Here is a 13,085-nt window from a genome sequence, read left to right on the forward strand (position 1 = left end):
GCAGAGAGAAGGGTAAGTAAACAGGGTGGTGCAGGAACTGATACGGACCATCGATGGGCACAAAGTATTATGGGAACACAGAGAGGAGCCACTAACCTGCTTTAGAATGCCCAGGATGATTTACTAAGAGAACCGACATGAAGGATGGCAACTTCGATCGGCCCAGAAGCCTTCCCTGGTACTTACCCAGGGTCTGATGTAGATGTCACTCGGTGGTCCCAGCAGCTTGTCACAGCTGACAGCACACTGCTTATTATTGGTTTACTTGTTCATCTTTCTCCACAAAACGGTAAGCTCCTCAAAAGCAAGGACTTTGTCATTGCATCTACAGTGCCTGCTGATACATAAGGACTATCTGATAAGTAAATATAAGCAGTCTATGATGAAAATACTTCTCTAAGACAGGCTGATGTTTGAAGACAGTATTTTTATGTCTATACCACGATATGTTTAAAGAATGTGTATTCGTGTTTGAAATGCCAATGCCAAATATTAGGTGCAAGCACAGGGTCAGGAACCATGGGAGACGCAGACAAGACACAATCACTGCTCTCCAGAAATTTACAGTGTAAACTGGAGGCTTCATGGTCCCCACCTGGATCTAAACTGGCACATCTTCCATGTGTTTATATTTTGGAGTCCCACAAAACACTTTTTTTGAATAAAGGGCTCCATTTTGTTAAAAAAAAAAAAAAATTGACAACTCTGATCAAGTAAATAAGAAAGCTGTTTTCTAGGTGTAGAGTTTCCCATTTTTAAGATTAGAAGGAAATTTAGATGCAAGGAATTGAGAATTTACATTTTTAGATGTGTTCCTATTTCTTTGAATTTCATCTTAGTTTTCCCTCACCAGTTGCCTTTTAGCACCTAATAGGCAATCTGTAGCAATGTACAGATGTTATACAGTAATAAAAGTGCTCATTCTTCCCTATACACTGCAATATCACGTATTTGCTACTATCCAGAAAAAGGTTCTACATATATCCTTTCTAAAGTTACTGTAAAGTATCTTCAGGATCTATACTTCATGATGGTTATTCTAAGGTGTTTAATCAAAACCACTACCTAATTTCTCTATAGCATGTAGAATTTAACATCCCATTTTCAAAATAGAATGGTTTAAAATTAATTGACTTAAGATGCTGCAGACCCACAAACAGTGACTCTTCTATGAGGTTTACAGGAAAAATGAGCCAAAAGACATATAGGTACGGTATTCTTTATTATAAACAATCAGATAATAGTGTAAGTGTGCATTTGATGGATAACCGAAGCCAAGTTATAATAGAAAGCATGACTTCACTCAAATAGAAAGTTTCTTTGTTGTTGTTGACCTGTTTTACATTAATTTGAATTTAATATGCTAGGATCACCTAAACTTATCATACACTTCTGCTATTAAAATCCTAACAGGGAAAGACAAAATGTGAAATGCATGTTATATTTAGCTTTATTTGTTGAATATATATATATACACACACTAAATATTTGGGACACATTCAAAGTTAAGCAGGTGCTTAGAGTCTATCAAGTGATATTTATGAAATGTTTTTGTTGCTGCTTTGTTGCTGTTATGGGAACATCCATATCCTCCAAAGACAATAAAAAAGAGGATTCTAAATGCTAGGTGGTTGGCTAACTTTTCCTAATTTATACTGAGTGTAAAACAAAACAAAACAAAACATAAGGTATATGTGTTGCGTAGTGACATCTTTATAGTTCCAACTATAAAAATAAAATGGCAACTATTAAAATATCATCCAGCTAAAACAAACTTTTCACAATTTTTTAACAGAAAAATAATAAACCAACAACAAAAACGGGTAAATGTTCTGGGTGTTGTGAACAGACCAAAATGTTACTATAGTGTTCTCTGTTGTATGATCCTTGTCCGTGGCAACCTTAAACATGCACCGCCGTGCTCATGTATAGAGGCTTAGCTGTCTGCTTTAATAGTTATCCTGGAAAGAATGCTATTCGGTTTTTTCTTTTATTGTCTACATCAAGGAATGAGTGCTAAATGAGCACATTTAGAAGCCTGAAATCAAATACTGCATTCATTTTTTGCAACTCTTGGTAGCAAAAGAAAAAGCTGATTAAAATATGATTATGTTACAATGACTAAGGGGTTAACTTCTCATCACTTCTAAATTCTTCAAATTTTACAAGCATCTTAATAAAGGCTTTTGATGAGACATGACTGGTGATGATCATATGTGCCAATTTAGTAATTTATTTGTCACAGAAAATTCAGGTTCACTGCAATATTGTGTTCTGGCTTCCCAAAGCTGCAGGGAAATACAAGTTTTTTGTTGCTTGATTTTTGTTTAGAGGCAGGGTGTCACTTTGTCACCCAGGCTAGAATGCAGTCGTGTGATCATAGTTCACTACAGCCTCAAACTCCTGGGCTCAGGTGATCTTCCCATCTTGGCCTCCCAAAGTGCTGGGACTACAGGAATGAGCCACTGCATCCAGATTGTTTTTTGTTTTTAATGTCATTTATGAGCCACCAGTTTAGATTAATTCTGTAAAGGTGTAAGATTACCAGAGGAGGCCAGGCGCGGTGGCTCACGCCTGTAATCCCAGCACTTTGGGAGGCTGAGGTGGGTGGATCACAAGGTCAAGAGATAGAGACCATTCTGGCTAACATGGTGAAACCCCATCTCCACTAAAAATACAAAAATTAACTGGGCGTGGTAGCCCATGCCTGTAGTCCCAGCTACTCGGGAGGCTGAGCCAGGAGAATGGCTCAAACCCAGGAGGCAGAGGTTGCAGTGAGTCGAGATCCCACCACTGCACTCCGGCCTGGTGACAGAGCAAGACTCTGTCTCAAAAAAAACAAACAAAAAAATTAACCAGAAGATAAGTTCGATAGCTGGTAGAGAGATCATGAAAGCTATGTTTGATCTCTGGAGCAAAAGCTGTGTTGAAGTTCTCCCATGGAATGGTTCCCATATGAGACTCACCATATTAATGCCTTTTCCAAGAGAAGGGGAGACGGAGAATTACTGGAAAATAGGGAAGCAAGGACAGGAACAAAACCCACTTTGAGACATGGAAGAAAAGTAGCATTTATACAAGGAATCCATTACCTGACTCTGCAGAAGAGCAAGGAAATAAAAATTTCAAAACAGAGATAAGAAATTAATTACATTCTTTCAAGCAAAAGACAGATTGCATTGTTTTGTTTTAAAAGTTCTGAAACATGAAGATGTCTGTACAAATAGATTCACTATTAGATTCTTGGCTCCATGAGGGCTGGGACTGTCTTCTATTTACATTTGATTCTACAGTTCCTAACATTGTACCTGACACCTATAGGTAGGTGCACAATACATAGTTGATGAACCAATCAACTACAGATTTTTCTAAACACTACATGAGCCACATATTACGTTTTTCAATGTAAAGTGTAATAATTCTTTTCTATTGTGTATGTATGAAAGTTTCTATTAGATAACACTAGTCATTATAAGAGGTGACAGTAGTAGCTCAATCATATATCTTTCTCACATGATCATTTCTACCTTGAATACAATTTAATTAGAAAAACTACCATGTGCACTAATGCTAGAAAGAGTTAAGCTAAAATGTATAAATGAAGAAATTTCTTGGATTACTGAAGTGCTGTCTGTTACAAGCATAACTGCTATCTTAAATTGTACATTTTTAAAGAGGGTGTGAAATATTTTTCCAAGCAATGTAGTGTTTAGTGCATGGCAAGTATGTATATGAAAGTACCTGGAAATTTGGGGATTTTCCTCCCTCATCTAAAGTAAAATAAGAACATGTTTTTAATATTGTGTATATTTTTAAAAGATATATTATTATTCATTACCACTGTTCCCCAGAAATTATAGACGATTATGAAATTATTATCACTTTACTTGGGAATTTATTTCCAGCTATGAGACTTCAGATAATCACTGGAGACACTAGGTTAAATAACTCATTGATCCAATAATGTGTCTAGATCTTCTCAAAGTCTTTACTGTTGATTTAGTAATCTGCAAAGAGTTAATATTTGCCAAGAGGCAAGAAAACGTGGCAAAAGAGTGTCCTTCCCAGGAGACTGGAACGTGGGAAATGAGAAAGTGTAAGTCGACGTGTGACACTTTTCTCCAACCTTTGCTTTCACCTGCTTCTTGACACCAGACTGAAACACGTGCTATTCTGGCACGCTGCGCAGACTCGAAGTTTGCAGGACGGCATGACACGAACAACCAGGACAACAGGAGCCTGGTCTCCTCTGTGGAAAGCAGGAGTCTCCCTGGGTGGCTCTTGGAGCAAGTTCTGGTCTTATCTTGTAATTTGGGAAACAGCATTTCATGCTATCTTCGTATTTATTTTCCCATATTAGACTCTGTTTTTACAGCGGTAGACTGAGGGAACATGACTTTCGGCTTCACAGTTTTTTTTTTCTTTTCCGATCACAGTTTGTTTAAAATGTACCACTGAATATGAACACAGGAGCCCAGCTACAGGTATGTCAACCTTAGAAATAAAGTTTCTATGGATTATCTCATTAATTCATTGTACAAGCTTTTTTTGTTTTTTTTTTTTTCTTGCCAATAGCACTAAAAGTCACATCATTTCAACCGGAGGGGTTTCACTGCTTTGTTTCATCTGAGTGATATTTGCTCTAGTGCTGCTAATACCTGACTTTTGCTGTATAAACAGTTTCAGTGTTTCTGTGAGGCCACACAACATGCTTTATAATGACACGGCTGACTAAAGCTGCCTTTTATTCTGCTAACACCCTGCAAATACTGTTGACAATACTGCCTCTCAATTGTTTCCTCCCAAGAAATCTGCTGCTTATAGCACAGGCACCAAAGGCCTGCTTTTCCAATTGCACTGTGCTGGCATCAGGTTAACTAGAAAGCACAAAACAAATGGTGATTAAAAAAAATAGGAACAGTACACATTCTGTGTATTTACACATGTTTTTAGAAACTTCAGTTAGTTGCAAATCTGAAATGATACAAGCCACTCCCTGCAATAGCCTCTATCCTATGGAAATGCAGCTTAAGACATGACTGTTAAGACACTGAAGAAATGGGGTTATGTGGAGAGCCCATCTGAGTCAGAACTTTGTCCAGCCACTGCAGCGGCCCATGAAGATGAATCTCAATCCAGCAGGGGGTGCTGGTGACATCCTGACGATGATACTCAGCGCCCCAACCCTGAAAAACAAGAACGGAGCTGAGTGATGGTGCCACACTTACACTCAGCCTCCAGAGCCCCAGGCACAGCTCAGCAGGGGCAGAGCCCACACTCCAGGGTAGCTCCTGAGACCTGAGACAGAGAGAACATGGCTTCTACCTTCCTGTAAACATGGGTCAACTCTCGCACCAACCAGATGCCTTCAGATGAATCCAAATCAGTAAATTCCCTCGCAACTGAATACTCGGATCTAGAGAGGTTCTGGCACTCCAGTCACATGGGAAGCATTGAAAAATCATTTTCCCTTCCACAAAGGAAGAAACTTGACCTTTTGTTCACCCCTTCATGCCCAGGACAGTGTTTTGCTGGTTACTGCAGACCAGTGACTGGACCTGAAAGTCGTAAAGACAGAACTGGAAGGCGCTCTTGGTTTTTCAGGGCTGATTATCAAAGCTTGCTTGTTCTCTCTCGTTCTCTCTCTCTCTCTCTCTCTCTCTCTCTCTGGTTCACCTGGCAATTTCCCTTTTATCACCATTCAAAGGAGAGACAGTAAAAAAATTTTTTTAAATAATTTGCATATTTTTCTCTATATGTTATACACCAATGAAAAGATATTTCAAAATGAAGGGATATCACAGCCAAGTCAATCGTTTTGTGACTGGGAGTGATTCTCTGTAGAGTTTTTTACAACTTGGATTTCAACACAACCATGCTGCCTGATCACATTTTACTTTCACTACTGAGAACCTCAAGGGGACCTGTGATGTCCCCAGCAGTCACAACCTACCCTCCAGTCCCCTCTTTCATGTCCCCCTCCTAGGTGACTGCTCCTCCCCACTAACACCTCCAACTCCTTTTCCCCTGTCCATACCTGCAACTGATGGATTTATTTTGTATTTTAACGAGAAAAAGGAAGACATCAGAAATAAGAGTTTCCACAGGACCTGCACCCACATACTTGGCCTTTCTACCTCTTACCACAGATTAATTATCTATGTTTCCAAATAAGCTGATCCACCCACTTATGCACTCTCAGACCTGCCTTCCCAGAGACATCATTCCAGCAAATCTTCTCCTCCTCTCCTGCAATCTTTTGCATCTATCATTCCCGTCAACATATGAACACACTGAAATACCTTCCATCTGAAAGAAACTTCTCCACCCCCACCAGCTGCTACCCTATGTCTTTATCCCCTTTCTGGCAAAAACCCTCAGAAGAGTCATCCACACTGGCTGTCTCAGTTTGTCTCCTTCCATTCTCTCAAATCCATTCTGATCATTTCACCCCAGCCGCCAACAAAACTTTTCTTGTCAAGATCAAAAAAGGCCTTCATATTGTAAAAATGAATTATTAGCTCTCAGCCTTTGTGTTACGTGGGTAGCATTTGATTTAGTTCATCACACCCTCTCATCAATGCACTGTTTTTTTCTTGGCTTCCAAAGCACCACACTTCTTGGTCTTATTACTACTTCACTGGCTGGTCTCTCTGTTTTCTTTGCTGATTCTGTCCCTTCTGTCCCATCTTTAAATGTTGAAGTATCCCAGGGCTCAGTCCTGGAGCCCCCTTTCTTCTCTATCTTTATTTACTATTTATTATTATTATTATTACTTTTGAGACGGAATCTGGCTGTCACACAGGCTGGAGTGCAATGGTGCGATCTCTGCCTCCCAGGTTCAAGTGATTCTCCTGCCTCAGCCTCCCAAGTAGCTGAGATTACAGGCATGCACCACCACACCTGGATAATTTTTGTATTTTTAGTAGAGATGCGGTTTTGCCACGATGGCCAGGCTGGTCTTGAACTCCTGACCTCAAGCAATCCACCCACCTTAGCCTCCCAAAGTGATGAGATTACAGGCGTGAGCCACCACTCCCGGCCCTTCTGTTTAAACTCAAACCTTTGGTGTTCTCATCCAGACTTAGGGAGTTAAATACTGTCCCTTTGCTGACAATTCCCAAACTTGTATTTCGGGCCCAAATCTCTTTCCCCGAATCCAGACTCTTACATCAAACTGGCTACTCAGCAACTCCACTTGAATGTGGACAGACATCTCAATACACCTGCATCTTCATCTTGATTGAAGGCAACTAACTTCATCTTCCTCTTTTTCTCACCCCCACGCCTCATCCGCCTTCACAATTCAGAATCCTTCCACTTCTCACAGCTGTACTGGATCCCTCCAGGTGAGGGCGACTCTCATCTGAATATTGCAATAGCCTCCTAACTGGTTTCCCTACTTGGAACCTTGTCTGTATAATACCTATCCTCCACACGGCAGGCAGGGCGATCCTTTAAGAACAGAAGTCAGATCATGAAAATGCTCTGCTCCAATCCCTGCAAAAGCTCGCCACCTCCTCAGAGCCACCCATAAACTCCAAGGAGTGGCTCAGGAGGCCTCGCTGTGGTTCCCTGCAGCTGCTCTCATCTCGCTCCCCCTGCTTATTAGGCCAGCCACACTGGCCTGCCTGCTCTTCAGAATTTCCAGGTGTACGCTGTTGCCTTGCTCTTCCCCCTGCTTCTGCTCTTCCTCCAGAAGTCCCTGGGCCTAGCTCCATGTCTCCTTCCAGTCTCTGCTGACCTGTCACCTTTTCAGTGAGGCCCACCCTGATGTGCAGATGACTCCACTGCCCCCGTGCTCCAATTCCCTTCACCCTGCCCCAGACTTTCTCTTTCCATCCTTCTTCTGTGTTATGGCTGTTGTTTATTATCTCTCTCTCCTTCCTAGAATATTGGTTCCCTGAGGGCAGAGATCTGTGAGTGAACATTGCTATGTCCCACACGCCTGGCTGCACATGGTAGGTGCTCAATAAATATTTGTTGACTGACTGAATGAGTCCTAGAATCGGTAAAAATCAGAGCTGAAAGAAACCTTAAAGAGATCTGATCCATTAGCCCAGTGGTAGCTACAGTTGCTCATCTCAAATGTTTAAAAAAATGATCTATAGTTATATTTACTATGTATTTATTTTAAATTTTAAAAGTTCCTGCAGTATTAGGAACAGGTTTGTCTTCTGTGTCAATTGTGTAGCTTTATGAATTTAAATGTTGCCTATCTGAGAAATGTATCTAGTTATCAGGAAAATCAGATTTGTATATAAGCTTATATTTAATTAGAGTGAAATAATTACCTATGAGATATTGGCATTTCATCCTAATTTTAAAAACACAGACCTGGACCAAAAAAAATTGTATGATTCAAATGATGCCCTCTGCCGTTTCTAAAGCAACAGAACATTTGAAAAGATTTCCAAGTTATTTGTTAATATAACTTTATAATAGATGCTTTTAAAACACTAAATTTGAATGAAACTGCTTTGTCACTATGAAAGAGAAATAATTTCAAGCAGCTGTTTTTTAAAATTGGAAATTATATTGTTCTTAGTTTTTAAATAATTACTAAAATTATAAACAATAAAAACAAAATTTGAGTGTAGAAAAATTCTTTGTCATGGTAATTTTAAAGTGCTAATAAAATGTACTTTGAAAAAAATGCCTGGAACAAGCCATGCTGATTCCTTGGATGGAGGCATGGCAGTATGAAAACTGTCACACATACCCGGATACTCTGATAAGCCCAGATTTTGAAATATTAGACTGATTTGCGAGTACTTTGCAACAGATAAAACAGCAGGTGATGAAACTGAAAGCTTTTGCTTCCATACACAAACCCAGTTGTTTTTCCTTCCCACTAAGAAACTTCCTTGGTTCTCCAGCCTTCATAGCAACCTTAACAAGATTCGAGAAATTCAACAAATATTCATCAACAGAACATATACTACTCTCAGAATTAATCACACCCGCCTCATGTTTCTATTCCAGATTGTTTATACCTTCATAACACTACTTAATTTACTGTCTTGTATTAGAACCAATCCTGCCTATTTTGTAGCTTATTCATAATTATTATCCCCTCCACGTGCCTGTATGCTTTCTAAGAGTAAGGAGAGTATCTTACTGAATTCAGATAAATTTGCCAACATTCACTGAGTGATAATAGTGCTTGGCAATTCGAAGGATGGAAAAATCTCTGTTGCACTAGTCCTGTAAAATTACTGTTGTTACTTTATCATCTGCATTAAAAACAGAGAGCCACCTTACTTGTTTTTCCTCAAAAGTAATGTGTAAGAATTTTCATCTAATTGCTAAACAAGACAGTTTATACTCAAAGAGGAACTCCTCCTAAAAACAACAGAATTCAAAAAAATTGCTTTTGGGCTGGGCGCGGTGGCTCACACCTGTAATCCCAGCACTTTGGGAGGCTGAGGCAGGCGGATCATAAGGCCAGAAGTTCAAGACCAGTCTGGCCAATATGGTGAAACCCTGTCTCAACTAAAAATACAGATATCAGTCAAGCGTGGTAATGCATGCCTATAGTCCCAGCTAGTTGGGAGGCTGAGGTAGAAGAATCGCTTGAACCCAGGAGGCGGAGGTTGCAGTGAGCCAAGATCATGCCACTGCACTCCAGCCTGTGTGACAGAGTGAAATACCATCTCAAAAAAAAAAAAAAAAAAAAAAAATTGGTTTTGTCTATCTGAATTGACTGCAGAACCACCACATCAATCAGGGTGCTTTTTTGTTTTGTTTTGTTTTTCACTGAACATTTTATAATATGATAGCAAGCACTCCTTACCTTAACAAAACTCATCCGGATAGTGCACATCTTGGTCAGTTCATACACAACTTCAAAGCCGTGGTGAACTGACTGGGCCAGGAGCTGAGCGAAGAGCTGGTTGTTGAAGACCTTGAGGCTGCAGCCGCTGGGGATCTTGCAGACGGTGGCTGGGTGGAAGCCGTGTTGATAGTTGCAGTTCCGGCTCTGCACAAAGATGCTGCTGTCACTCACACACTCGGCATACACCTCTCCTCCGACGTAGTACAAGTGCACACCTGCAGACACAAACACACAGCCTTCCTTCACATGCCCTTTCACAGCGTGCCTCTCCCACTGATTCCTGAAACCCTAGGAGATGTGACTCTCCCCTGTCAGGTTCATTGTCAGATCACTGATCAGATGAATGAGATGTGTGACCTAAATACCACTTAGTTTAATTATAATCTGTGCTTTTTCCATAAATCCATTTAAAAGTGGATTGCAGCCGGGTGCAGTGGCTCATGCCTGTAACCCCAGCACTTTGGAAGGCTGAGGCGGGCAGATCATTCAAGGTTGGGAGTTCAAGACCAGACTGGCCAACACGGTGAAACCCCTGCTCTACTAAAAATACAAAATTTAACCAGGCATAGTGATGGGCACCTGTAATCCCAGTTACTCGGGAGGCTGAGGCAGGATAATTGCTTGAACCTGGGAGGCAGACGTTGCAGTGAGCCAAGGTAGCGCCATTGAACTCCAGTCTGGTGACAGAGCAAGACGTCATCGCAAAAAAATAAATAAATAAAAGTGGATTGCCACCCATGTTAACAATCACCCCCAAGAACCAGTCAGTAAGGTCTCATATACTATTCCTCCCATCACTCCTGTTTATTTGTTCCAAAAATAAGGTTTTGTAATATTAGAAATGAACTGAATATATCATGCAAAAAAATCAAATAATCTTTCATGTACATATACAAATTTTAATTTTTTTTTTTTTTTTTTTGAGACAGAGTCTCACTCATCACCCAGGCTGGAGTGCAGTGGTACGATTTCAGCTCACTGCAACTTCCACCTCCCAGGTTCAGGTGATTCTCCTGCCTCAGCCTCCCAAGTAGCTGGGATTACAGGTGCCTGCCACCATGGCTGGCTAATTTTTGTTTTTTAGTAGAGACGGGGTTTCACCATGTTGGCCAGGCTGGTCTCAAACTCCCGACCTCAAGTAATCCACCTGCCTCGGCCTCCCAAAGTGCTGGGATTACAGGCATGAGCCACCGTGCCCAGCCTACAAATTTTAAAATTTAAAACTGTACACAGTTAATATCATGAAAATGTTACTTAAGTGCACATATTAAACCCACTTCAGTGGAGACAATAAATGACGCTTTAAAAATTTACCAACACTTAGAAATCTGTTTCTCTTAACAAATACCTCAGAGACCTATTTCATTTAAGTTTGTCATCCACTAATATCAATCATATAAATAATGTCTATTTTTTATTTGTGAACAGTGAAATTTCTACATTTTCAGATACGGTAATATAAAAACTCATAAGCAAAATATAGCCTATATCACTTCATCTAATATTCTTGGAATTAAAGTTCAAAAGAGCATCCTGAGGCTAGGCGCTCACACCTGCAATCCCAGCACTTTAGGACGTCAAGGTAGGTCAATCACTTGAGATCAGGAGCTCGAGTCTAGCCTGGCCAACATGGCGAAACCATGTCTCTACTAAAAAATACAAAAATTAGCTGGACGTGGTGACACACGCTTGTAATCCCAGCTACTTGGGTGGCGGAGGCTGCTGCAGTGAGCTGAGATCACAGCACTACTGCACTCCAGACTGGGCGACTGGGTGAGAGTCCACCGAAAAAAAAAAAAAAAAAAAAAAAAAGAAAGAAAGAAAAGCATCCTGAGAATGTTGCTGCTCATGCTAATTTCCATTCCAAATTAAATTTTAGTTGATTCTTTCCCTCTAAATGTCTGGGTTTGAGATTTAATATAAATGTATAGCAAGGGACTGATGTTAGAAAAAAATGAAGAAATTCTAGTCTAGTGAATATTAAATAACAGAACAATTTTACTCCAACTTTTGATGGGAAAAAAAGTCTCCAGCACTAGACGTCAATGTGATTATACATATGATCACTGCAGTTAAAAGGTGTTTGTAGAAACAATCCAGAATATACTTATATATTTGGGGTCTCCTCAAAATGGAATTGTGAAAGTTTTAAAGAACAGAACTTACAGCTTCCAGGGCTGCTCAGGGCCCCGTGTGCATAACTTCGAATGTAGGAAACATTACTGGTGTAGCTGCTGGGAGTTTGTCAGGTCCTAAGTAGCACTTGACGCAATTCTGCATTATATGTGATTACATCCCACCATATTTATTGTTTCCTTTTCCCTTAATACAATTTTAGAAAAGAACAATTTTGAGTAGTATGTATCCCAACCACATCATTCTGAAGCAACTGAGCCAGGGTCGCACAGCTAAAGCACAGCCCTGGATATCCAGGCCACGATTGTCCTGTCACTGCCTCTCCTCTTCCTCAGCCAGAGACTGGCTCCCCTTCTCCGCTTCCCTCAGCCTTCCTCTCCCTCCTCTATCTCATCGCTGCTACCCACTCTCCTGAATGGCCTTGGGCCCTAACCCCAGGGCCTAGGCGGTGGTGCCAGGGGGCAGAAGGATGGTCCTAACTGGCTGGGAGAGTTACTTGGCTGGACCCTCACGATCATAAAGAGAACCCCAGGCTGGGGCAAAATGCAAACACCGCCTCCTACAACCACCCCTGTGGGCTCCAAAGGGGACAGGCCTGCCTTGTGGGGGTGGGCAGAGGTTCTTTCAAGAGGGAAAGCAGGTAAAGGAGCCAGAGTGGAGCTGCTAAGGATTTAGTCGATATGTGAACTGAATGACCTTCAAATATATAATCCTCTCAAAACCTATTACATAAGATAAATACGATTTTTTTGTTATGTGAGTCTGGTCTTTGGGGGTTGGTTTTCAATCATGTTCAGGTCATCTGCAACCACAGTCCACTCTGGCAAAGCTACCAACACAGAGAAGAGCCTGGGCAGGTAGGCAGTCATCCAGCACGCTGAGAGAGAAGAGCAGAGCCAATGGCACCAGCACACGGAGCCCGCCCAGAAACACCAGGAAAGGGTGGAACCCAGCCTCAGGGTGAAGGAGGCCGGATTCTGGCTAGAGACACCAGCATCTGAGGAGGAGTCAAGCAAGCCAACGATGTTATTTGCATCCATCTGGTAGGCCAAAATAGTAGCTTTAAACGCTAGTGTCAGATTCAAGATCACCACAGAGTAGAACAGTGGTT

At 41.0% G+C, this 13,085-nt stretch overlaps 1 protein-coding gene across 2 annotated transcripts in view; it reads right to left on the reverse strand.

The window, feature by feature from the left end:
- Window positions 1-1,203: 1,203 nt before the first annotated feature.
- Window positions 1,204-13,085, reverse strand: part of SMAD9 (SMAD family member 9) — a 74,696-nt gene continuing 62,814 nt past the window's right edge. For both annotated transcript variants that reach the window (XM_025364809.1, XM_025364808.1), the window contains 2 exons: window positions 9,797-10,053; window positions 1,204-5,186 (listed from right to left, as the gene is read on the reverse strand). In XM_025364809.1, coding sequence (XP_025220594.1) covers window positions 5,043-5,186; window positions 9,797-10,053 — 401 coding nt within the window. In that variant the 3' untranslated portion in view covers window positions 1,204-5,042. The remainder of the gene's footprint in view (window positions 5,187-9,796; window positions 10,054-13,085) is intronic.

This window comes from Theropithecus gelada, chromosome 17, assembly GCF_003255815.1.
Source record: "Theropithecus gelada isolate Dixy chromosome 17, Tgel_1.0, whole genome shotgun sequence".
Taxonomy (NCBI): Eukaryota; Metazoa; Chordata; class Mammalia; order Primates; family Cercopithecidae; genus Theropithecus; species Theropithecus gelada.